Here is a 27,596-nt window from a genome sequence, read left to right as displayed (position 1 = left end):
ATAATTAGATGCGTGTGGAGCTTGATTACAGAAACACCTGTAGATATTATATCGTCGCTGTAGAATAAAAAGGAGTTATGTCCATTTTTGCTGTTTTGAGATAATCGCATTTTAAGTATTTCAATACTTGCAGTGGAAGATTGAAGCACCTTTAAAGAGGCTATAGAGGTTTTTCTGTAAATTAAGCCTATCCTTGGCAATATAATAATTTTTTTTCAGTGGATTATTGTTGCTATCTGGCCCTTGCAGGGGCCAACTTTTTTTTTGTTTTCCAAAATGGACATAAGGCTCAATAAAAAGCCAAACTATTCAATTTTCTCACTACACAGTAAGGAAAATTGTGAACAAAAAAAGACCTATGTCCAAATTTCATTGTGATTATTGTCATTGTGATTGGACATAACTCTTTCTTTTATTACATAGTCCATTCAATTATGGACATAAAGAAAATTTATCTCAAGAGCAAAAAAATATTATAAAAAAATGAACAAAATTTCTTAAAATTTATTGCCTGGGGGAGCCAGAAAATAATAAAAACAAAAAATTCAAAAATTGGACATAAGTCTTTTTTATTGTACAGCGACGATATGCAACATTTCAAGCATTTTGTTTAGGTTTAGGCTGAATTCTAAGAATTGACTCGTACATTTGATAAATTTTATAATAATTGATTGTAAATAAAGATAAATCTCATCCTTAATGAAAATCGATCGTCTTTGCTATTCTAAAAGTCCTTCTAAAATAGACTGTGGTTACCCATGGTCAGTTAAATTTTAATTACTTATTAGTACTTTTGATAGAATTTGCATCAGCTAAATCGTATCATTCAGCCTCGTTCTCAACTTAAAAGAATGAATAAAATCGAACCATTTACCCATCAACTCTCGTTATGTGTTTGTATCTGGAGATTCAGAATTAAAAAGTATCTCGATAGCCATCAAGTACCGCATACGTAGACGGGTGCCAACTAATCTGATATTAATTCTATAATTCCAGTCAATTTTATCAAATTCACAGAGCTCTCTGGTGTATAACTACTCTGTATCTCACGTATGACGTAGGGTTGTACGCCATCAATGAATTTTTATATCGAGTCTATATTTACAGACAAATGCGTGGCGAGCAAGCCCCGTTTGTATTTACAAACTTGTACCCAGCCCTTTAGTTCCCTTTTTCTCGATTCTGATAGTGGTAACGTAAAATTTAAAAGTAGTGCAAGAGATTTTTATCCTCTGGTTTAGGACCTCTCCCCTTTTATGTAAAATTTGAAACTGTCTAAACAACGTCCGCCCTCCTTTAAATGGCACTTCAGAGCTGTTCACCCAAAAAGATGACGTACTCTTTTTTTCCTCAAAAAATGAGTTTTTCAAAAGTCCAAAATAGATTTTTGCTGAAATTAGTCTTAAATTATTTAGCAAAGATCTGTTTCAGTCATGATTGCACCCTACTTTTATGGAAGAAACTGAAAAAATTGATGATACTCTTTCAAAAAAGTACAAAACCCTGTTTTCTAGCTGAAATTTATCTGTTACGCCTCTTTGTGGAAGAATTAGAATATTTGAATGAGCCAATCAGGAACGAACGAACAAACGAGATTAATAGGACCAACAGGTATGTCCAAAATCGAGGAAAAAGTGTATTTGTTTTAACAGCAGAAAAAACCTAGGCTTCTGCTCATCCTCAAGTGAAAAGAGTTTCTTATTGGAAGGAAGTGTATCTATAGAGGTCTGTGATTCAGACTAGAAAAAACCATACATTTCATGACGTCATTGTGAACCTGTCACATGACTTTAATTGAGATTTTCTCTTTCTCAAATAATATCATAATTATTATTATTACAAATGATTTTAGGATTTAACAATGGACATTTTCAGCATGACAGATACCATGAAGTTTTTTTACAACACCTTGTTCTGATCAGTTAAACCAAGCAGATGTCAAGTTTGTATAAAAAAATTCTTGGCATTTTCATATCGTTAAAGGGCGAGTTGTGTGCAACTGCTTGCTAATAAAATTATTAATACTAAAAAATTCTAATATAGAAAAAAAAACAAGCAAAGATTAAAGGAATATAGGGGAAGATGTCTTGTTCAGAGAGGGAAAACAACAACAAAAAATGGCCGTAAGAAGGTAGGTCAAAGCAGCTCAAGCAAGAAGGGGGGCCTGGTAAAGCTCTTACGGATCAATATATATCCTTCCTAACATAAACTATAAAAATTTGGGAAAAATAAAGCGTGTTCAAAGAATAATGTACATTCAAACAAATCAATTTTCTGTAATGTCATGATTGATGATTGATTTGTTAGACAATTTTTTGTAGCAATTAGCATAGCACAAAAGTTGTTCTTTCAGACCCAATTCTAAGCCTAAGAATGCTTATATGATATGAAAAAGATTGATTCGCATATTCTTTGAACAGCCAGCATTGACTTAAAATCTTTGATTATAAAGTGTAGATTTATCAGTTAAAAAAACAAACAGACAGACAAACGAAAAAATTTGGTATAGTATAAATACAAAAATAAAATATATCATTTCTCAATTAAAATTTGGTTTTCTTAAATTTTGTACAAGATTGTGATTGGAGTAGTTTTTAGAAATGGTTGATGCCGTTGCTGTGACGACGCAAAATGCCTGAGATGGAAGCTGGCCTAACTCTCTTCGAGGACACTGTGTTAAAAACTCAAAAAAGTTAAACTGAAAAGTTTTATTTCGGAAAATTAATCCAAAATATCCATAGCTCGTCCACTTTTACTGGAATGAAGTTTTTTTTACAATCACTTCATTTTTATTGTTATGGATAGTGGAAAGAAAATTTTTTCACTTAAAAGTCGTTAACGAATTTCCAAAGAAAAAAGGACGTGTCCAAACTCAAAAGCATATTAACAGATTCAACAGATATTTTACGCAGCCCTGAAAACTTCCAAACCATTGCACGCATTTTGCTTTTGCAAGTTACAATATTACATAAAAACGATGCTTTTAAAAAATCTATATAAGGGGAGTGAGCGTCGTGCACCTTCTTAGTTACAGCCTTTGCAAAGTTTTACTAAATATTTGAACTTTGAAAGCTTGTTAGTCAAAAAGTTGAAATTTTAGAATTAACTGAAAATTGCGAAAATCTAATTCAGCTAATCTTAAAACACGCTGAAAAAACTCAAGAAAAATTAGTCTTGTGATTTGATAGGTAGGTTTTAAAATAAGACACTTGTTCATCTATGGTGCAATTGTGGTGAACTTAAAAAAAAAAATACGGGTTACTATATACAAACACAGTAGTGAGGGGAAATTATCATCCCCTATGAGGAAAAAAGGGTTTTGAACACTCTAATACTAATAATATAGAGCACAGTTTCCTTTTAGTTAGATTTAAGTTCATTGTATTGCTAATCAATAGCTGCAGGAAAAATATTCCTTTCATTTAAAAAAAATAACACACAAGCAGGCATAAGTTAGGAGGAAAATTGTGAAATTGTCACTGCTTGTAAAAGTGATTTAATCTTCTCATTCCTCTGTGGTGTTCTTTCCTTAATCTTTTCTTTCTCTGGCAGTTTTCAGTAATCTCCCTTAGCAATGGGAAGACAAAACAAAAAATCCAACGCACAGTACGTTCAAACAACGTCCACTCAACATCCATGTAACATGAAGATGGGAACGCTTGTTTCATTCATTCATTTAGTAATTCATTGACCAAGAGAAGACTTGTTGTCTTCACATGGCGATAACCTCCCTTTTGAACTGATATGTATTTGATTTGTCCAATCATATCTTGCATTTCATTTGGGAATATCGATCACCAGACTTCATTCCTTCATCAACCCTCCGTGCATTTCACCAAACAATTCCATTCATTGTTTTGCATATAGGAGAGATTGAGATCCCATCAGAGGAAGGGGAGAAATAAGTTCTCCTTTAAAACAGGACACTCAATCTTCTTCTGTTCATACCTAAAAAGACAACAAACAAAATGTCTTGAGATCAGATTAGTGTATTTGTGTAAGAATCCAGACTCTCTCGATTCGCAAAATGCAAGGAAAATTTATGAAAAGACACGACACTAAAATAAATACATGATCATAATTTCAATTTAAAGAGGCAGACGGTGGATATAACCTGGATGCAATGATCATAACGTGACATTTTTATTTCAAAGATATTTCTGGATGGTATGAAATTAACTTAAATCGTTTTCTATAAGGCTTGGGGACACGAGAAGTTTTTTTCGTGCTGGTGAAATGCAACATGCTCTATCCCACCAACACAAGAAAAAAATGCGTGTCCCATGGTTTCTTTTTGTTTTGTTTCATGGGACAAAAAGTGAGGGAAATACCCAAAAAACACGCTGATTTTGTCCCTGGGACAATGGATTCGAACAACTTTGCTCCATTGTCCCATGGACAAAAGTCAGATTTCACTTTTATTGTTTGAAAAAAATGGGGGGTGGAGACGCGAAAAAGCGTTTCAGGTTGGTTGGATGGAGCATGTTGCATCGCACCAATGCAAAAAAAACTTCTCGAGTCCCCAAGAATTAACTCGAACTAAAGATATTTCGTTTGACAATTTTAAAGAAATACTGAATGTAAACAAACCTTTAGTATCTGGTCTTGAAGCACGGAATCCAGGATCCTTACTCAGCTGTAATTCGGTTGCCGTAAATATTGAATCAGCTGCAAAAATGGAAAGAGAAAAAAGTCTTGAATATGTTTTGTTCAGGAGAACATTTGCTTCAAAAACGTTTTTTTTTGTTGGTTCAGCCACCGCAGTGAATAATCTAGTTAAAAGACTTTTTCATAATTTCCATCTAGGACAAGAAATACTTTAACAATGTGAGGATGAAGTAATGTTTGGGAATTATTTGGAAATGCCTTATGTTATATTCATAGTAATATAACTTATGACAGATTCTCAACGCAAATCAATTATTTCAAAAAAACTTGGACAGTGAAAAACTTGAAATACTCTATAACCAAAAACTTACTGTCTTTAAGAGCAAATACTGTGCGTCCTAGTGATTGAAAATACGCGTGGTTCATGCCCGTTGACGCTGTAATCCTCTTATCTGGTATATACTGAAAATGAAAGAAAGAGGGAAAGATTTGAAGTATTTTCCTAATTTTCCGGTCTAAGTTCCTTATTACTAGAATATCTTAAGTCAAATTTTACACCAAGTAACGAACGTGAGGGCAAGGAAGGGCACTACTCATTCCCCTGGAATTCATCAATTACACTTGATCCGTCTCTTTAGTTGCTGAGCAGGAAGCGGAGACGCATCAAGTACTATTTTTGGAGTGTTTGGTATGACCCAGCTGGGGGGGGGGGACCCATCGCTTGGAATACGATACCAAGGGAGTTTAAACAAGATCGGCTAGAGGACAACTGGGAGCCTAACTATTAAATCTCTATAGTAATAAAATAATTGAATTGTAAAGTCAAACTTACATCTACGAATTTCTTTAATAAATCTAAACCATCAATTTCAATCCTTGGTACGTGGTTGTGTAATTTTTCTGGTCTATAATTTGGATAATTCCCTTAAAGCGAAAACAAGAAAGAAAAAATTAAATTAAGTAAGGAGTCTGGAACTGATATCTTCCCTGTTCAGTACCATTTGCAAACAAAACTTAAAGATCCTAACAGTCGCAGGTAAAATATTCCAATATTTAACGGCATCACTGTCTTTCCTCGGGAATTTTTTTAAAGATTAAAGGTTTTGTTTTTACATAAGTGTTTCCTTTTCATATCAGGCACATATTTCATACCAGGACAGTGTCTGCTAATTGTCATATTCTTTTCCTCGTTCTGACCAATCTTGCTCCACATTCGTATCAATCCATTTGTGAATTAAAATTGATGAGTAAGCAAATGATATCACTCTCATTTAAAAACAAAACCTTTAAGGTTTCTACAAAGAAGAAAAGGGGTCAATAAGAAAGTAAAAAAATTGCATCATTCACCAGAAAAAGAAATGGTTTTCTTGTAAAGATGCTTAGAATGTCTTCTGGAAGGGTATCCCCTGTTTTTCTCACCTGTGTAACACTGTATATAGCACGCCTTAAAGGTTTTGTTTTTAAATAAGAGTGATATCGTTTGCTTACTCGTCACTTTCAATTCACAAGCTTTTTCACATTAGATTGACACAGATGTGGAGCAAGATAATCAGAAAGAGGGAAAGAAAAACATTTTTTTGTTTATACCAGCATAATATAACAATAGGCAGACACTGTCCTGATATGAAATATGTTCTGATATGAAATGGGAACACTTATGTAAAAATAAAGCCTTTAACACATCGAGCACTCTTAAAGTTACACCTAACGTGATCTTTTATATATAGCACCGTAATACTCTTGGGTGCCAAATAAACGGGGGGGTTCGAATAAATGGGGGGGGGGGGTTGGAAAAAGTTTTCAAATTAAATAAACGGGGGGGACCTAATTACCGGGGGGGGGGGGTTGGAAAATGGACCTTTAAAAACCCTAAAAAGGGTCAAAATAGACTAAATTTAGGCTTTTCAGAGTAAAACAAGGAATTTTCCTTTTTGTAGCTGGGAATTTTTTCAAAAATTAATAAACGGGGGGGGTCCTAATAAGGTCCGGGGGGGTTGGAAAAAAATCGAAAAATTAACAAGCGGGGGGGGGGGCGTTTATTTGGCACCTAAGAGTACATACCTTCTATAAATGATTGATTTTGATTGATTCCTGGCCAGTTCCGTTCGCTGGGTGTACCGAGCATTTTGAATATAAGGGTCAATTCGTTTTCAGCGGTGGAACCCGGGAACATGGGTCGACCGGATACCATTTCGAAGAATATACAACCTACACCCCTGTAAAGTGAACGAAAAGTTTAAAACCACAGTATTCTGGAATTTTGTAAGTAGTGGCCCTACAGAAATTTGAGCCTATTCAGGTCAATTCCTTTTTCAAGGTTGATTGGTGCCAAACAATCTTTTTCCTTTATTCGAATGATATTCATTGCGTAATGTTTTCTACGGAATCACCCCCGGTTTTTGTCAGTAGTGGCGAAATTAAAAGAATTTTTCCACTAGCTTTAAAATTTCTTAAGTTTGTCAACACTACTAGTTAAAACCGAGGTTTTTCTATAGAAAACATTACGTAATCTATTATAAAAAGGAGTTTTTTAAATTATTGGAATATTGCAAATCGAGCTGGCAATATGTTGCAGACGCATCAATATTGTAAATAAATTGTGTAGTGTATGTAGTCCTTTAAATGTGTTTAAAAACATACCACATATCAATACACGCTCTGTATTCCGTTGAACCCAACAAGACATCAGGTGGTCGATACCACAGTGTCACTACTTCGTTGGAGTATGTTTTTGTTGGTACGCTCTTCGCCCGCGCTAGTCCGAAATCTGCTAACTTCAATTCGCCCTTTTCATTGATGAGAAGGTTTTGTGGTTTCAAATCTCTGTAAAATACAAAAAGATAAAAGTCGATATTTAACGTGGATAGCTCAGGACTTTTAGATAGTTTTCGATTGTTTTTACGGGGTCCACGGTCAGCCGGCTCGAATATCTATGAGCTGAACGGGACATTGGAAGGAGAGGAAACTCCTTGTTTCAGGCGATAACACCTTGACCTAGCTAAAGAACGAAGTGCTTATCAACATGAGGGTCATGATATATTTGATAAGCACATATTTGAATTAAATTCTTCTCGGGGTACATAAAATCATCACAAGCCTCGTTTTCAAAGTCTTGATGCCAAAGATAATTCAACATCGTTAAACAGGGTTAGAATTTTTGTATCGAAATTGAAGGAGTAGATGTTTCTAATAAAACAAAGTTTATGATGACAGGAGCTCAGTGTAAAAGCAAACGAGTAAATACATAAAGAATGGGAGATTTGAAAAACAATAAAAGACAGTGGGTTGGGTACCTGTGTAGGATTTTCCGCTTATGGCAATATGATAAACCGCGTAATAATTGAAAGAGAAATATCTAAAAAAGAATGAATTATAGATAGAAAGTTATTTTACAGTGGAGTCTCCATAACTCGAACCTGCATGTAGGCTACGTCATATCTTCCTTCGTTTCGAGCGTAAAACTCCTACTCTTCGGGCTATGAGCACTGCTCTTGTTTTGAATATTGAAATTCTCCAGATAAATCGCATGCGCACTGAGGTTTTAATGAAACAATAGAGAGTTTCGAAACCTAAGCCAATCAGCTGTGTTTTAAACATTCTTTTATTTAAAATCTCTATTGATAAACATCTTTTGTGAATGTTGTCTATTATGTTTAAACCTATTAATAAGCAATTCCCGGTGGGGGTCACTAGTGGCCGCCTGTAGCAGTGCCTATAGACCAAGAGTAAGGCCTAAAAGCCTGGATCTGTCTATTGTGAAGACTAACCTGCATGGGGAACACAAATCTGTTCAAGTTAAGGAAATTTCGATTTATGGAGTAAGCAGGAGTAAGGTTTATAAAGGCATTGTTAACTGAAGAGACAAAAAACTTGTTCGAGTTACGGAGTTATTCGATGTTCGAGTTAAAGAGAATCTACTATGCTATAGCCCGTCCTGTAGAAATTAGAGCAAAAAGTTTAAAAAGTCTTTCCATCTGATAGAGGTAACCTAAGTGAATAATAGTTGATTGCGAATTCAGGTTGAGCAAAATATTTTATCATTTAACTCTTAGATAATGTTTGAAGTGAAACCCCAGGCCATGTTTTTTTGTCACGCATAAGATAACCCATCGACGGACGAAACTACCGAAAAAAGGTTTTCATACTTTGACGTTATTGAGACTTATAATTCCACCGCAATCGTCCATATATGATTTCAAATCTCTTTCCTGAAAACAAAACAATAATGTAATTCAATCTATTATTTCATAGTGTGCACCCCCCCCCAGAATAGTGGGGGGGGGGGGGTTGCTGATTTGGGTCGAAAATTTTCAGGTGGGATTTGGGGTTTTCCAGGTTTTAGGTGGGAGAAATAAGTTAAGGTGGGAGTTAACTTCTTTAGGTGGGACTTTGGGTGTTTTGGAAAAAGTTAAAGTAAAATTTCTTATTTTCAGATTTTATGATATATTTTTTTATATATTTCATAAATGTATATAATAGACATATTAATATATCATATGTAATATATTGCATCTTCATATTACGGTAAAGAAATTTTGTTTTGTTCCTCAGATTAGAATTTTTTTTTTTGTTTTTAGCTGGGATCTGGGAGTCTGGGCTGAAGGTGGGAATTTTAGGATAATGTGGGACCTGAATTTTCAGGTGGGACCTGGAACCCCCTTGCACACTATGTATTTGAAGTTCGGGGAAAATGTTTAATGGGAAGACAAAGGGAGGTTATTTAAGGCTACAAAGCCGATCTTCTCCCTCCCCCAACATGGATTGATATGTATCGTGGTAAGACGAAACAGGGTATGCTTTGTCAATGCTCTTTAAACACACTGGCTCCGAATTAGTTCTGTGTAAATGCCACGAAAAAATATCAAGTTAACAATTCCTATGATTTTGATAATATGTTAATTTCTCCTTGTTTTAACCAATCAGACTTTTCTTAATCAAAGCAAAATGCTCATTTGAAACCTGTCTATTTTCGGCATTATAGAGAGCACTTACCAAATATTCAAAAACGAGGGTCAGTGATTTGGGCGTGTGTATAATATCATGAAGCGTTACGATGTTGTTGTGTTTCAAGTCTTTGAGCAGTGAAACTTCACGGATGGCCGTGCACGGGGCTCCTTCCTCGTGCTCCAGACGAATTTCTTTCAACGCCACAATGGCGTCCGTCAATCGACTTTTTCCTTTGAAGACTGTAGCATAAGTACCCTGACAAAGAAAAAAAGACAAATTGATGAAATCTTTTTTATTGAATTTTTAGGAATGCTATCCTATGTTAAAATATGTATCTGATCCAGTATAAATCAAACTCATCAAATAAATACACGAACAAATTTGCAAATAATGTGAGCGATCGAGTTATGGAGTAAAACCTTTTTTATAGATTATTTTTCACTTTTTCACATATAAGGAGACTTGGATATTTTACGCGGATAGCCCAGTTATAATATAGGACTTTTAGACAATTATACGATTGTTTTCACGGGATCCACGGCCAGCTCAGCTATCTATAAAATGAACGACTCATTGGAAAGAGCGGGGATTCGAACCGCGAATCCCTGGTTTGAGGCGTTGACGCCTTGACCATACCACTAGGCCACTGCTACATAACACCCCTGTGTCACAGAGCCGGTGGGACCCCCGCCCCACTGGAAAATTTTTCAAAAATTCCTCCCCGGCGGAGGTAAACCCCTCAAATTTCGTATCAATATCCCCACTGTAGAATTTTAATCTAAATTTGCCGTCCCCACTGGAATTTTTGTATTGAAAACAATAGAAATCAAAATCCCCAGTCATAAAATAGAAGGGATTTTCTACCCTCACTGGAGAATTCTCCTTCAATTTCATCCCCACCGGCTAAAAAGTTCCCACTGGGTCAGTGAGACAGAGGTGATGAATAATTTTATGTTTCCATTATCGCGTCAAAGTCGCACTAAGAGTGCTATAATTTCTTTCGATTCAAATAGACCTACCTCACCAAGTTTGTCAAGCTTAGTGTAAGAGCTCATCTTTCCATAACCCAATTCAGACTAGAAATTAAAAGAAAAAGATAGGTAAATAATTGGAGGTTCGATTGTTGTTAGACTGGCTTTGGGGCGATTATATTTCGGAAGATTCAAGGGAATTGTTCTGAGCATTGAATCGATTTTTAACAGTAAAGGCATTTCTACCGCCTAAAGAAGGCAGCTTTCTGGTAACTGCGATATGGGAATTCGCATCTGACAAACGAAATTCAAAATCTTTTTTTTTCTCTTCTCTTTGAGTGATACTAAATGAAAAGATTTTCTTAATGAGAAACTATCAAATGTTGGCCGCCACCAAACGGATGATAGCGAGTTTATGCATGGCACTTTTCCTGTGTCTGCGAAAGAGACGGGTAGTTTTTTTTCATTTCTCTCAATCCTGACTGTAAATCAAAATTAACTCGGTATTGTTATCAAGATAACTTGAGATAACGAACTTTAAAAAATCAAACTTACCAGCGATACCCGGCGTTCTCTACGTGACATTCCGGCGAACGGCGAGGTCGGATTTTGTCCTTGACGTTCCAGCATCTCTGGCATGAAATTCAAATTGGCCGGTAATGACATACGCTTTTTACGCATCTCCTGAATAAAGAATGTAAAAGAAATTAGCGCAAAATCGCAAAATAACTTTACGTTGCATTCACATAGCCTGAAGAACAAATAACTTTAACCGCTTAACGTAGCTTCCAAAGTAGAACTATTAGTTTTTTATATTTTAGGAGAATTGTTTTCTTGAGTTGAATTGTTGCTTGAATACATAGTTTGCCTATTTTTCTTGCTTTGAAGCAAATAACTTGCTTGGTCAACCAGAAGTCAGTCAAATATGAGAGTTGGTGTAGATTAGAAACTCACCTGTACTTTACGTTTAATACGGACCATTTCGTTCAAGGCTCCCAAAATAAATCAGTAATTAGCTTCAAATGTAGGTAGGGCCTAACACAACAAAACCAATGATCACGAAATTTTTCACTTTTTTCTCTAGTTGGATTCAGGAAAATTTTATAACATGCGATATACAAATCGAAACCAAATATTATTATCTAATATCAAGAAATCTATTTTTTCGGAATATATTTTATTTCAGGAATCGAAAATATCAATGGATTACAACTTTTAGTTTTGTCTCAGTTGTACAGAACTATATTTTGAAAACCCATTCCATAAAAAATGGATTGGATTAAAAATGAAAGTGACTACACCAGGAAATAAAGCGTGGGAAGTCAGCAAAAAATCAAGATTCATCCATTTTATTCAAAGGTCATTCATAATCACTTAGCTTTTTAAAAGGAAGAATCTTGAAAGAAGCTCCTTCTTCCATTTATTCCCTTTTTTATAATATACTATATACTAGACGTATTCCAGAAATGTTCTTAAACTTCCATTAGTCAACCAACGACCAAGTGACAAAAAAAAAATAGAAATATTATATTATATTCATAGAACTCATGTCAAAAAATGTCAAAAAATTTTTTTGGATGTTGATGAAAAAGCAGACAAGATATTGGTCTGAAGAAGAAGAAGAAGAAAAATTTGAAATCTTCTGAAGGCAAATTGAAAAGAGAAGATGACATAAATCCCTTTGAAGATTTCTTGAACAAAAAAAAGTAGAGGAGGTTAAAAAGACATAAGATGGAAGAAAATGTAATCATGTTTTAAAGTCTTTATAAGAACTATTGAAAAAAAAACTTTGAAAAATCAAAGAAACTGTACACTGAAATTGTTGCTACAATTCGAATTCCAATAAGGGCAAATGCACTCTAGCAGTATCTGAAAAACTATTCTTATTTTTGTAACTACAAGCCAGTCAAAGTTTATTGTAAACTCAAGATGTGATGAAAAATATATTCTTTCTCTTTCCTTGGTTATTCGCCCCTTTAAAGATCAATATAAAAGAAACTTAGAATTCTGACTCAGCAAGGGTCCAGTACTATGATATCTTTACACTTTATGACCCTATGAATCTGGAAAACCAAGAATTTTTATGACAACAACCACACCCATATTAGGAAATCCCTCAAACTTTTTATGAAAATTACAAAGAGAAAAACACCATTCATTGAAAATTTAATGAATTCTTACAAATAATAAAGAAAAACATAAGGAACGAAAACATTGCTATTTAGACACTGTAGAGAATGAAAAAAAGTTACAAATTGTTAGCTTGGTTGAAGTAGGGATGGGGAGGGTTAGGTAGCCATCTGGTTGTTTAACTCCTTTTGACAGCATGGGACGAGTGAGTTCTTACACAAGAAGAAGAGATGATGAAACGAAAAAAGATTATAGACTTTTGAAAATCCCTTCGATAACATGACTGAAACTTCTTTTTAACTCCCCCGCGCTCTAACTGAATTAACAAACCTCCCTCAAAGACGAGATATCGTCACTTAAAGGTATCCAGTTAATCCTAAATGATCACTTGCCCTTAAATCAGTATTTGTAGGTAGAAATAGAATAGACTCAATTTTCTTTTTCGTAAAGTTTTTTTAGACATAGTGCGAGCTTTGTAATCATTGTATATAAGACCTGACTTGGACAGTCTACAAACTCAAAAAGAATTGCCACAAATGTTAGATTCTTAAGTTTCACTATGCTTCCGTCAAGAAAATTATATATTACACAGATCTGTCGTCACTCAATAAGGCTGACAACATCCAGATGACGGACCAAACTCCCATTAATCAAACCAACCCTCCTCATTACTTTCCTTGGCATGGTGTATTTCATATTTGGTTGAAATTCAAACTCAACATCCCTGAATAACCATAGAAAGGGGAACTTTCTCCTGGCGATAAGAATTATTAAAGATTGTTTGGAGTTGATTTTCACAAAATCCTTTCATCTCCGAAAGCAAAACAATCCAGTATGTATTATGAAAAAGGCTTGGAAAACTTGCATAAAGGCCTATTTATAGAGGATTATACACCTACAGACATCAAAATTGTGAAGTAGCTGCTAAAGTAAAATTTGATAACTAATCCATTTTCCTCTAAATTATTCTGGAATTCATGTAACGTTTTCTTCAATTTTGAGAGAACTTTCGGAATTTTCTTAGGTTAGGATCCTAATTGACAATTTATAATTTAAAATGGTCTAAAAATGGCATTCTTAGCTTGAGTAGCAAAATTCTATGATGGTGATATTCTTAGCATATTCTTAATTTTTGGCCAATTTCATCATGGACATTCTTATAAAGTGTATTCTTATAAAAAAAAGCCTGTAAGAAGGATTATTATGAATATAGTTGATGGAAACTTTGAAGTTAATAGAAAAGGGCAAAATTATTTTAAAGGGAACCAGAGAACACCTTGATTTCAAAAGGATATTGTGCATAAAGTGGAGATTGTCATTGAATGATTTTAATTTCAGAGGATGCACAATAAAAAATACTGAAAAGTGAGAGCTCATACAAGTCTGTAGCACAAGCGAAACTAATGTTATGGCATTTTAAAGCTCAAAAACTGCCAATTTTTTCCATGAAACAGAGTGTCACCCAAAAATTTGCATTGTTAAAGTGGTTAATAAATTGACACTGACTGATGATTATGCTATCAAAGTCATGATTTTTAGCCATAGCAACGATAACACTTTGAGAAAATCAAAATAATTTTGGTAACACTCAACCAACTTTTTAAATTTATCATGAATGCAGTACACATGATATGAAACGGAATCGGCTGTAAAAATCTTATGCAGCTTTAGAACCCTATATAGGGTTTATTGAAAGGTTTTCAAGATGGATCAAATGCTTAGATTTTGATACAAAGTTACTGCATCAGCTTAAAAAATGTTTGAGGTGATATGGTTAAGTGAAAATGTCATAATTTTTATTTTAGTAAAGTAAGATAATTTTCTGTCATTCCGTAACCAAAAATGATTTCTCAATTAAAAACCAGTCTTCCCCCAATGGCAATTAATTTAGAGTCTAGGTAATGTTCTAGTTGGTGAGTTGGGGAGTTGCTAGTTTCGAGTTGAGGAGTTCGTAAAAATTTACGGCGACCGAAATTTTCTAATTTAAACTAATGTAGCCCAAAAGTACAAATTTCAAATTAGCCAGTACCAAACATATTATTGACTTTAAGATCATGAAAATGGTAAGGTGCTGGCTAGCAAAGCCAAAATACTTAGTACTGTTATGGCATTGTCATAATGCTGACAACATGACACGTTCTTGTAAAAATATTGACAAAATCTTTAAATACAATGATTGTCAAACAAATTCCCAAAAAAATATTGATCATACTGCAAGTGATGCTTATTGGGGGGGGGGGTTTCAGGGGGTACCCGATTCCGTAATTCCGCCAATTTTTTCTCCAATTTCCGTCACACCGTCTTAAATTGAACCAAAATTCCGTCACCGAAAATTCCTTTGAAATTCAATATTTTTGTCGAAAATTCCGCAAATTTTGAAAATCTTTTACCAATTCCGAAATTCCGCAAATTTTTTTGCTAAATTCCGTTTTTCCCCACTAAAATTGTCTATTTTTCCGTCTCCGTCAGAGAACCCAATTTCCGTAATTCCGTCTAAATTTTCGCCAAATTCCGCCACTCCGTCCGAAAAAAGGGCCGATTCCGCTCCTCCGCCAACCATGAACCCCCCCCCCCTTATTGTATAAAAGGATATAAGTTGACAGTCATCTTAGCCTCAAAAAATTCGTAGAGAAAGCTTATAGAGCTAGAAAAATAATGACACTTTCTTTTGTCATTTTATCATTGGAATTGACACTTTTTAATAAAAATTTTGATAACATTATAAAATACAATGGTTCTAAAGTCACTTTAATCAAGAATTATATTTATACTCAATGCAGGAAATATAAATGGATATGAATTGACAGTAGAAAATAGCTTTCCATGCTCTCAGCGCACGTGTTTAATAAGGCAAATAAGCATATTACAGGTGGTAAATGTATTATACGTATTATATGTGTTATATATTACTCTCATATTACATTTACTTTCAAAATCGTACTTTTGATGTTTGTTATTCTTTTTCGGTAGTCGGTAATTTTTTAACTCCCCAACTCGAAACTAGCAACTCCTTAACTCGCGACTAGAATAGTTTCCAAACTCATTAATTTATGCCTGGTTTGAAAGTACTCAATAAGAGGTAGAAACTTGCCAAATATTTTACTCTAAAAATGTTTCCTTAAAACCTTACAGCATTTTTAATTTTTCCGTCATGCTGTAACCAAGATTTTTGGAAAATAAAATCCTCAACCGTTCAAGCCAGGGAAGGCCAAACATGCTGTAAGTAAATGAGTTTTCTTGATCAATTGTTGGCCTATGTTGGATTTTGAATAACTAAAACTGCAGCATTCATTGTATTTTTTTTGATATGGCTGTGGCTGTTTTTTAGGCTAAAAAGCTTTAATTTCAAGGCTTTTTAGCCTGAAAAATGGCAAAATCAAGTTTCCGAAGTGCTGTAGCTCTAAAACAACTCCAAATGAGTTTAAGATACTATGAGAAATGATACATATAAATTTGAAAATGTTTACTGAAAAAAAATTTTCAGCTCCCAGATGCACTTTTTGGTTCCCTTTAAAATAATTTTGCCCAAAATTCATTGATAATAATATTCATAGAAAATACTAGCAAATAGGTAGTGCTAAAACTTCTAGGTGAAAGCATTCACTAAATATTATACAATAGAGTAACTGCTTGAGACCCTCATTAGAAAAGGGGAGTCCCGTCCTCACTTCCAGGTCATTCGACTGAATTTAATTGTATTAGGTAATCGTAATCACTTTTTATGTTTTGAAATACAGATGCAAAACGAGATTTAATACGGATTTTTGGACCTACACCGGTGGGGTGGAGGTCCTATAAATTAAGGGCTCTGACCAGAGTCAGAAAATTGATTTTAGTATCTGAACATAAAAGTTATGTTTTAGATTCTTTAGCACTTTTAACAAAGAATTGCCTTTATAAATTGCTTTTTAATCAAACCCCTTAAGAGTAATTAAGAACTTAATTGCAAAAATGACGTTATGAACTTTAAAAAGACGTTAATGATATGTTGCATCACCTTCTTTTATAAAAAGTGCTAAGTTTTAATGGGTAATTAACCTCTTTGTTTCGAACTTTTTTCAAACTGTCCGCAAAGAATTGAACTATTTCAAATTTTGCGGAAAACTTTTCTAAAAAGATGTGTCAAAAGTTATGACTGTTTTTTAAAGAAAAATCCAGATGAAAAATTGATGAAAAACCACTATTTTGAAGATTTCGAGACAAAGAAGCATTTACAAAAAATGTTCTGCAAAATTTTTATTGTTCGGTAAAAGATACACCATCTACTGCGAAAATTTTTTCAAAATGTTTTTTCTTCGCCGAAACTAAGCTCTTCAAAGTTGAAATACTCTTCCTCGCAAAAGTCTTCATTTTCTTCTTCATCAAATTTTTTCAATGCAATTTTTGAATTTTCAGATTCAGGAATAGTTTGTCTAACAGAAAATGTATAACATGCAATAGTTTTGTTGGTTACATCAGTCAGAAAACACATTTTAAACACGGTAATTATGAAAAATTCACTATGGTCAGAGCCCTTAAACCTTTGTCCATTCGTTCGTCCGTTCGTTCGTTCGTTCGTTATTAGCTTTCCTCGTGATTGGCTCATAAGTTTTTTCTGATTTTTTGCACAAAGATGTGTAACTATAAACCCTCGAATGTGACGGAGCCCGATTTTCGAAAACAAAATTTTGGGGCAAATTTGGGCCAAAAAACGGCTAAAAAACGGGCTTTTTGGACTTTGTGAAAAATTGGATCATTAACTTTTTCTGATTTTTTGCATGAAAGTAGGGTACCATCATAGGTAAAAGATGGCTCAAGCAGTTTCAAAAAAATTTTGTTGGCTCAAAAAACGCATGTTTATCTATAAGAATCACTACTAATAAGCATACATCAATGTTCTTAGCCAAATTACTCAATTTTTTTATGGAGATGGATGTTTTTTTTGCTTTTGCTCACGAAGTCTTGAATATGAAATAATATTTTTGTTTGAGCATGAAATTTTGGTTTCTAAACGTTTTTTTATAAAAAACAAACGACTAATTTTAATAGATCGTCACTATTTGTGTTATGATGGTTTAATGGTCACACTCACGTAGATATCAATTACCGTAAATCACCGATTAAGCGCCCCGCTTGAATTAGCGCCCCGCTCGAATAAGCGCCCCCCATTTAGTTCAAATAATTTTATAAGCGCCCCGTTCGAATAAGCGCCCCCCTTTGAATAAGCGCCCCCTCCAGGGAGGGGCGCTTATTCGAATTGGTGGCCTAGGCTAATTTCCGGGATAAGAATTTCTCTTCAGATGATTAACAGTTGAAAAAAATTGGAACAAAAATAAAAATCAAGGTCTTTTAGCTTTCTTTTTTTCTGTTTCTTATTAGATTTTTCTTTTATTCATCCTTTTTTGAAGTTAAGTTTAAGCAGATTCCGAATTTGTTGATATATGAATTCCTGAAATAAAAAAATAAGCGCCCCGCTTGATTAAGTGCCCCGCTTGAATAAGCGCCCCCCTCAGAGCCTGAAAAATTAAATAAGCGCCCGGGCGCTTAATCGGTGATTTACGGTATATATGTGTTAAATGCATAACCAGGTAGGTCCATAAAAGTATCACTTGTTTTATCTATTTTTATATATTTAACGATTTATGTTTAGGGTTCGAACTTACAACCATCCTAAAGGCCGGTCTCCACTTTCGCGCAAAATAGGCGACTGTTTTTTATCAACCATTTTTACCTGAAGTAAAGATTACGTCATAAAAAAGTTTCGCGCGAACTAAAAAAAGTTGAAGGAAGTTCAATTTTTTTAACCATTACGTCAATTTTGACCAATGGAATTACTTTTTTTTCAACCGACCAATGACCTTACAAAAACGTTTAAAAGTTTTCGCTCATGTCGCGCGAAAGTGGAGACCAGTCTCAAGGGTTGGTTTACTCGTTACCTGGACCGTCACCTGAATAGATAAGCTATACGAGATGACCTCGCTACGCGGCCGATTTTTGTATGGAGTTCTAATTCACAACCTTCCGCTCAGGAGGCGAGCGGTACCAGTCGACTAGTCTGATTCGCAGACCGGCCCCCTTAATAAATTATATAACTGAAACAAAAGAAGGAAAAAATAGCAAGAAACTTACGAAAGTCTGTTTGTCGAAAGGTTTCCGTTGCCGATATTTCACCGGTGACGTTTTGTGATTATCTAACTCGTTCCCGGACCCATGTCCTGAGTCGTTGGACGCGACGCTGTGTGTCCGAGTAGCCGATTTGTCATTTACTGAAATGTAAAATAAAAGGAGAATGGTAAATGGTTGTTACAATGCAATAATAATTAAAGTAAGCTATCCTATTTTCGTTTACTCTCAAAATGTTCTTAACTTCACCATTTTGTGAGTATTTTGTGCAATTTTCTTAAAGATTGGGTGTTTTAGAGTCCGCCATAAAGCCTTAAGTCTTAGCTGCTCTTAATATTTTATTCATCGAATCCTTATGTTCTTATCAAAAAGTTAATTTCGACGAAATATAAGATATAACCTCCGATTAAAAATGTTCTCATGTTAATGCGTATTAGTTTTTTGGCTAGGTATGTAAATTTTGCGACTCTAACAAGGAGCAGGGCAGTTGAACAGAAACAGGGAGGGAAGCAATGAGTCAGTTACCAAAAAAAAGATATCAAAATAAAAAGAAACAGACAAAGAGTATTAACACCAAGCTTACAAAAAACTGGGGTCTATGTCAAAACTTAACAAAACTATAAGTAATCAGGCTAAGCTTGTAATATCATTTATAAACGATTGTCGCAAGTTCAAATAAAACATATCAAAAATGAATAACGGGGACAAGGAAGAGTTAGATAGGTAGAGCCCATAGATCATAAACATTTTGGGAACGAAGTATAATTGAACTACACGATTATAACAAAATACACAAATATGTGGTATATTGGGCCATTTAGCCAATTTTTACTACTTTGACTAGCTTTCTTGAAATTTAACAATCACAGACTCAGCTTTGTTCTCCAATTTTCGATTCTTTGTTGAACTTATAGCGTCTCTGTACCGTTTGCTAGCAATGTCTTATTGAAAATGGCATTTTGTCGTACTTGGAAAAATAATCTACGTACAGTCAACTCTTTAATTCGAATCTTTTTTGTTGTGACTCGGCCTATGATTCAGAATTAAGATAAGCTAATAAAATATTCTCTGATTCGATGATCTCTTGAAAATCAATTTAGAGAGGACCAAAACCTGTCAAAAACAACTACTTTTCGCCAGAGCAAAAATGAAACACTGATCTAAACACTTAAATTAGATAAGAATATATTAAAAACATACTTTTCCTAGAATGAAGAACAGAAAACTTTCGCATTTTGCAAGAAGGGCAAAAGCTTCCTTCTTTGTAAAGAAAGAAAAAAAAGGCCTAAAGTGGAAATTATTAAAAATTGAAAAAAAGACAGTAAAAAAATAATTATATAATAATTGTTCTTTTTAATAAAACAAGTGAAGGAAGAAGAAGGAAATGTGTAAAAAGAAGTAGGCCCAAATCCCAAATCAAAAAAGACCAAAACTTGCTTCCTCTTTCTATGATATCTAAAAAGTATAAGAAAGATGTCTTTCGGGTCAAGAAACACAGACAAAATCTTCTCAAAAGCCTAAAACCAGTAATTCAGCCATTTTCACAACCATACACTACATACAAAAAAGATAAAATTAATAATTCTCAAGTTACTTCAGGTCTTCTTTCATTTATATGAAGATTCACTGGGTCATCATGCTCATTGGGTCATTCAAATCTCCTAATTTACAAATTTATCAAAATTGTTGATACATAAAGTGGTGTTTAAACAGTCCAGGTCCCATAATCTCCCCATAATCTCTAAGGTTCCCAGTATATACAATCAAAACACATCTTCTACTATATTCTAAAAGGAGCACATAAGTATATGGATGACATGATATCAATCATTTGTTGGAAAGACAATCTAGAGTATAATATTTTACTCATTATTTGCAATACTAATGATAAACCTTTGTTGACGCTTGCTAGTTCTTATTTTTGGTATTTTGAGTCTCAGATTGTTTCTGTTTTCATATTTGGGTGCAAAATCAAGCATTTTCATTTTATCCTCACATTTGCCTAAAATTCAGGCTCAGCATTGTTACTAAATTGTTTTTATTCTTTGCATTTCATTGAATGACAGACAGGTGTTTAATATTCTACTCTTGTTTACCTTTACCTTGCTTATAAAAAGTGGTGTTCGTGAAAGTGCTAAATAAGGGAAATGATATGAAGATATGATTTATATTTGGAAAATATCAAAATAAAAGAAAGAATATTTATTATGGAAAATGTGAGAAGTGAAAAATATTAATCTTATTTAAGGGCTTATGAAATAGTAAGAAAGATAAGATTCCAAAATGAAAATAAAAAGTACTTTTAAAACAATATAAGAAAAGAATAAGATATCTCATTTTTTATGATTTCACAATTAAGTTGTTTTTGTGGGATATTGAAAGTCTCAACTTTTTCATGAGGCACAAACAACAAAAAATAAAAAATTCACTGAAAACATTTTCTACATATTTTAGAAGATGCCCTTACAGAGACTCAAAATTGATTGAATGTAAATCAAGCTGACATAAAGATATATTTTAGTTTGGGTGGGGGATGGACTAAGTGAAGGTTCAGATAATTGTGTAATGAAGGCACCATAACATAATTTTATAAGCCTTTATAGTAAACACTGGATTTACTAAAAGTGTAGGCACAAACAAAAAGAAAAACAAGACACAGGAATTTGATTTTGTGTTACAACTTTGATAGATTTTATGGGATCACGTAATATCAACTTCCTCAGTCAAAATAAATTGGGAAATGTAAACAATAAGATATAATCCTTTAACCAACAACATTTTGACATTAAAGTGTAGAATACATGTTTCACTTTACAGTGTCAAGTTTAAGACTTGACTTCTCGAGTTTCTTGTATTCTAACCACATTTTGTCTCAGTTCTGTAAGTGTTCTTATAGGATTCTCAAAATACAGATATTCTATACAAAGATGTTAAGTTTTACACATTTTGTTATAAGCAACTCCAATTTTTGTGTCAGGGCTGGGGTTGCTTAGCATTCTAGCTCATTTTCTGGAAAGTTTAAGACTTGACTTCTCGAGTTTCTTGTATTCTAACCACATTTTGTCTCAGTTCTGTAAGTGTTCTTATAGGATTCTCAAAATACAGATATTCTATACAAAGATGTTAAGTTTTACACATTTTGTTATAAGCAACTCCAATTTTTGTGTCAGGGCTGGGGTTGCTTAGCATTCTAGCTCATTTTCTGGAAAATTTACTTTGACCATCCCTGATATTATACCATATTTTATGCTTATTGGGTCAAGGGCTATCGTTTGCCATGGCTAGATTATCTAAAAAGCTTTTACTTTACAAGATCAGGCCATATTTTAGAAAGGCAGGGCAGTGTCCGTTGGTGGCCAAAAAGGGCACTTTTTCTTGTGTTTTTCTGCTAAAAAGGCTGTTTTTAGCAAAATTTTAGAGATTTTAGGAGGGGCAGCGTCCGATGACCGGACGCTAAAAGGGCATGAGAAATGGCCTGAAGATAGTGAAAAAAAGTTGGCTAATTTCAGGACTCGAGCCTTAGCAGCTAGGTTGCTTATAAAATAATGTGTAATCAATTTGACAGGCCTGAAATGATTAAATTTTAGTATAAATTCTTCGGTAATACTTTGAAAAAAAGTTTTTTTATTCTTTATGTATAAAACATGTTTACATTGTAATGGGAATGAGAGGGAGACTTCATCTTTATTTGAGCAGAAAATATGAAACTGAATAAATATAGATACATATTTAGTAAACCAATGACCCCTCCCTGCAGAGTGAATTTTAAATAATTAACAACAAAATAGAATGATGAAAATAGGACACTTTTAGTCTTTCAAAAAAAATAATTTCAATGTTGCTAAGCAACTTCGTTAGAATTTAAAGGAATGAGTATTTTCAGAGAAAAAAATGAGTTAAATCCTTATTTATACAAAAAGTCTGCTTCTAATAAATATTGATGAAGTTTATGAAAATAAGATAACTGTGCATAAAAATACAATATATTGAAGGAAATCTTTAATCCTACAGATATCTTTTGATTGTGAAACTGTTAAATATGAAAGATTTATTACTGATTTTGAAAAAAGAGATTTCAATTCAAACTCAATTGTTCTTATGAGAGAAAGTTTTATTATTAGGCAATATAGTAAAAAATATTCAATGATTTTGGAGTAATATCTATTCATCTCATTATAATTTCATTCACAGGATAATTCCTTTCTATATAAAACCATAATTTCGTAATTTTTCATAAAACTGTTACAGTTAGGAATTTATTAAGGTCAAAGTACTTTTTTTTAACATTAAATTTCAGAATTTTTTTCCACTTCCACTAGTCTAATACAGAAAGAATTAGGGCGATACTAATTAAATGAAGAAATATTTTAGATAAAATCAAATTGATTGTTTTTAATTCATAAAATATGGAATTAAATCATCCTGCTTGTCGCATAATAAAAGTTTTTCATCATGATAATAATTATATGTACATGTCATTAAGTAAGTAGTTAAGGAGAAATCCAATTTTCATTTAACTTTAATCTATTTTGTAGTAATTACCCAAATAAAAAGCTGTTCATTCAATGTCGTATTTAGACTATTGTTGTACATATAGATGCATATAGATGGCATTCAAAAATGATTTAAATGATGGGAACAGAGACAAATATTTTTGTTTTGTTTATATAAAGTCAAAAGTATAATGTATTGATGCACTTTCCTGTTTCCTTTACTGCTTTTGTTTATAAAAACAAATAGAATGTAAAAAGTCTCTCATTTTCATTTTTTTGAAACATAAAGATCAGAGAATTATGTGACACTACATAATGTCATCTTACTAAATAGTTCAGAAAATAATATATAGCTGTATTTCAAAGTAAACTTTATAATTTTTGTCATGATCAAATCAAGTTATTAACAAAACGATGAAAAAGGACAAGCATTTATTAGCAGAAAGATGATTTTCCGATATCTTGATCTAAACATCAAAAAAACTAAAATTCTATCATATTTACAGTAATAGGGACATTCGTCTACTATGTTTTAAAACTGGTTAAAAATGAGGCATTATAACTACAAAATAATTGCCTATAGAAATCATTCAATTAAATAGATGTTCTTCCTAATGAATGAATAAAACTGTTCTTTAATTCCTTAACAGAAATGTAGCATAAAGCCTTTTAAAAGCGAAGGAAAAATAAAGGAGCTGCATCTACTGAATAAGAAATAATTGAAACTATTCTATGAAATAATCAATTCTAGCTGTGATCATAGTAATTTCATAGCATGGTTATCAAAATGGATGCTCAGTCCTGAGAGGACAGATTTCTTTAAGACAGTGCTTTCATTTTGTCTATTTTCTTTTAGTTAAATTAAATATTGTGTCATAAGATCCTTCCCATTCCGACAAAATCAGGCTTTTTAACTCTACAAGAAAAGTATTTTTAGAAAATATGTGTAGGCCATAATATAGAGCTTTGTATCCCAGGTGCATCTAATAAGTATCAAATCATTTTCCCTGATGTGATGTCGGAGTAAAATAATACAATATCAAATAGCACCTGTTATTAAGATAATACCTTCAAATTTTCCAGGGTAAAGCATTTCTAAGCCCTTTTCACCAGAAAATATTACCTGACACGAAATAACTCTTGGATTTTTTGAAAAAAAGAAATCTGGGAAAAGAAATACAAGCCCCCTACTGTAAGACCAATCTAAAAATGTCTCAAGGGACAGTCAAATTTAATTTCTTGTTAGGTACAAATCAGAGAGAATTGAACAAAATTATTTTTTGCATATACTTATATGTTACCTTAAAGATAGATGAAAAAATTCAAAACCTAAGCCACCAAGGTTTGATTCCCATTCACAATGGTTAGTATTGACAAAACATTACCTAGGGGTTTTGGCAGTAATCCTTATTTTAATTTCATGGAGATGATCAAAATTCGAAAAAAATTAATCCACAATGACTGATGAACAAATTCATTTTTTAGAAATTAGTTGTTTCTTAGACATGTACCAAACCGACAAAGCTTATTATATTACTAAGAACAATGTGTATTTTAGAGGGGGGTTTTGTGACCACAGATATATCTCATATAAAACACTAGATGAAGCTTCCTTGTCCCTGTCTGAAGTAAAATGCTATCTTTAAAGTAGACCATAGAAAAGTTAGTCAGCAATTTGTTAAATCAAAACCATTTTCTTGTCACCTTGCTCCCCCCCCTTATAGTGTGTTTGTATTGATTGACCAAATTGTTTGTATCAAACTGTAGTCTACTTTTTTTGTATAGGTTGCATGGGTTGACATTAGACCTATTTTTTACTTTAAAATACCAGGTAGTCTGGCTCATCCTTACAATTCCATGGGGCGTGCATTCCCAATGGATTACCATACATAAATGCATAAAATAGGATGTCTTCGTCACCATGAGATTTAAAATGGCAAAAGACAAATTGAAACGGCAAAAATAATCTTCACATGTAAGAAAAAATTACTAATGAGAAAAAAATGTCCTCCAGCCAATTTTCTGTAAGTATAATTTTATCAATTTAACAAATGTGATTATATATACACTGGGTATTATATACTGAAGTTGGTCTAACGCCAACATTCCTCATCTAATTTTGACACCCTTCTTATAGATAGGATTAATAAGTAGGGTGGAATGACTGATTGAAAAAAATATTTTTTCCTCTCTGACTGTTTTAAAATTAGCCCTGATCCCAACCTTCCCAGTCACTTTCATTTTCTAACCCTTCCTCATTTTGCAACCTACCCCTTGCAATCCCAGCCGCCATAACGTCAAACAAAAATTGTAGTCCGATTTCTTAAAAGACTAAAAAGCTGCAAGTTGTTGGATATGGAATTATTGACATTGGTGTGAATAATTTCTTTGCATCAAGCTGAAATTTTAGCAAAGTTACAATGTTTGAATGCTGTGTTCAGCAATGATACTACAGTGCTTTGCAGGAGATCTTCAGTGTTTGTTAGACTTATTATAGAATCATAGAACATATGCCCCCTCCTCTGATCTTAAATTTAGAGTGATTTCTTAAACAGCTAAAATCAGAAGATTTTATTTATAAATAAACATTTAAAAGACCAGACTTTCTGTCGCTATGACAGAATCAGACAATCAAGGTATATTGGCATTACACTCGAAGTTATGGTAAAATCTAGCTTTGAAAAGCATTCTTAACCTAAACACTCTTCAAAATGACTCAAAACACATCTGATAGACCAAAATGCTTACCATTATTTGTGCTGTTGCTTTTATTGTTGTTCCCATTGCAAGAAGTTGGTGTTTTGAACTGTATACCTCCATTTGGACTTTCATTTAAAGGGTCTAAAAAGCTGTCTTTTATGGAATGCTCATCAATTTCTGCAATACTTTCTTCAATCCTTGGTGCCGATTTTGTCAACGATAAAGCTCGCTTAAGACGTTTCATTATATTTTGACAGAGAGTTTATATTTTGCCGTTTTATTTATATGACGGGTTGTTATTAGGTAGTTGTCACTGAGCTTAGAGTAATTGTCTTTGTAATTCATAAGTTTTGTTTGTTTGAAAGTATACCATGTATATTTGTAGCTGAATATATTTTCCCTAAAAACATATACTGGTCAATCAAAATATCTCATAGAAAGCAAAAAAGAAGCAAGACTAGAGGAGAAACTATAAAACTTATAAACACCAAACACATCAAATTAAGGATAAAACAACCACAAACATAACTTAGTATAATCAATCAAAGTCATCAAACCAATATGGTTGATCTACATCTTTTGGAGAAGGTTCTCTGATTACAAGATGTCTGCCCATGTAATAGCACACTTTGTTTAAAAAGTAACACAGATAAAATCAGCAACATAATCGAAATCCTCTGAGCAATTCCTTGATAAGGACTCTAACATACAAAATTAAGTACAATATCTTCGTGTGACAATAATAAAAATTAGACACACCATTATAACTTAAAAAAAAATCAAAAAAAATGTGTTTTATGTTTTCTAGTAAACTTTTTTTTTCTTTCAGCCGGCTTCAAGAGAACTCCACCACTGTGATAAAAATGTTCTATTCGGCCCCAGTCTCCTAATTACTCACGGAAAAGGATCGGCTCGCGGAAATAATAACATTGGAATCTCTCCAACGGAGATACTTTGTTTTTAATTTGTTTTGTGTCAATAAATCACCTTTTTATATTCAAGAAAGGATCAAAAGCTTTAATTAAATACCCTCTTATTATTCTAAAGCTTAAGCTTACTGCCATTAGGATGCCATTGACAACAAGGAATGTCATAAAATATAAGGCAGAGGATATGACTTAGCTTCCCGCTGTATACCATAAGGAGAGCGGGCGGAGGGCGAACTCTAATGGCGGATTTTATAAAGCTGATTTAGGTTACAATTTGGTGACGTCATAATTTTCCAATTGATGACGTCATAAAATGAGGGTGCTTAATTATTGAGAGTCGATTTTATTTGTCTACAGTTAGTGTTTGACCCGCAGCATGCTGCTCATAAACGTTTTTTTATAAGAACGTCCAAAATTTTTGAGGTCTGTTAATATTTTTTTTGAGTTTTAATCTTTTTTAAGCCTAAAAATGTTCTTTATAATTTCTTATTTCCACCATTTTGTAAATATTTTTGCTTTTAGGTGTTTTAGTCAGCAAAGCCTTAAAATGTTCTAAAGCTGCTTTAACATTTTGGCAATCGAAGCCTTATGGTTTATGCTTGTAGTTTGTTCTTATTAAAAAACGTGTATTTACAATTTCAGCAAAAAAATGAATCTAGTTAGAAAGTCTTATTCTAAAACTTCTTCCGTGACGACCTGCAACAACGCTAACAGTA

At 33.3% G+C, this 27,596-nt stretch overlaps 1 protein-coding gene across 1 annotated transcript; it reads right to left on the bottom strand.

The window, feature by feature from the left end:
- Positions 1-1,756: 1,756 nt before the first annotated feature.
- On the bottom strand, positions 1,757-26,379 carry LOC136816739 (cyclin-dependent kinase 5 homolog). The gene is made up of 13 exons (XM_067073057.1): positions 26,000-26,379; positions 18,765-18,901; positions 11,082-11,210; positions 10,575-10,631; positions 9,601-9,810; positions 8,754-8,816; positions 7,902-7,963; positions 7,249-7,431; positions 6,670-6,824; positions 5,441-5,532; positions 4,980-5,070; positions 4,591-4,668; positions 1,757-3,948 (listed from the first exon to the last, which is right to left on the bottom strand). The coding sequence occupies exons 1-13, from the start codon at positions 26,193-26,195 to the stop codon at positions 3,914-3,916; spliced, it is 1,488 nt and encodes a 495-aa protein (XP_066929158.1). The 5' UTR covers positions 26,196-26,379; the 3' UTR covers positions 1,757-3,913.
- Positions 26,380-27,596: the final 1,217 nt, after the last annotated feature.

Source organism: Clytia hemisphaerica, unplaced genomic scaffold (genome assembly GCF_902728285.1).
Source record: "Clytia hemisphaerica strain Z4C2 unplaced genomic scaffold, Clytia hemisphaerica genome assembly, whole genome shotgun sequence".
Lineage (NCBI taxonomy): Eukaryota > Metazoa > Cnidaria > Hydrozoa > Leptothecata > Clytiidae > Clytia > Clytia hemisphaerica.
The sequence above is the reverse complement of the archived record's forward strand: the minus strand, read 5'-3'. Positions and strand labels throughout refer to the sequence as shown.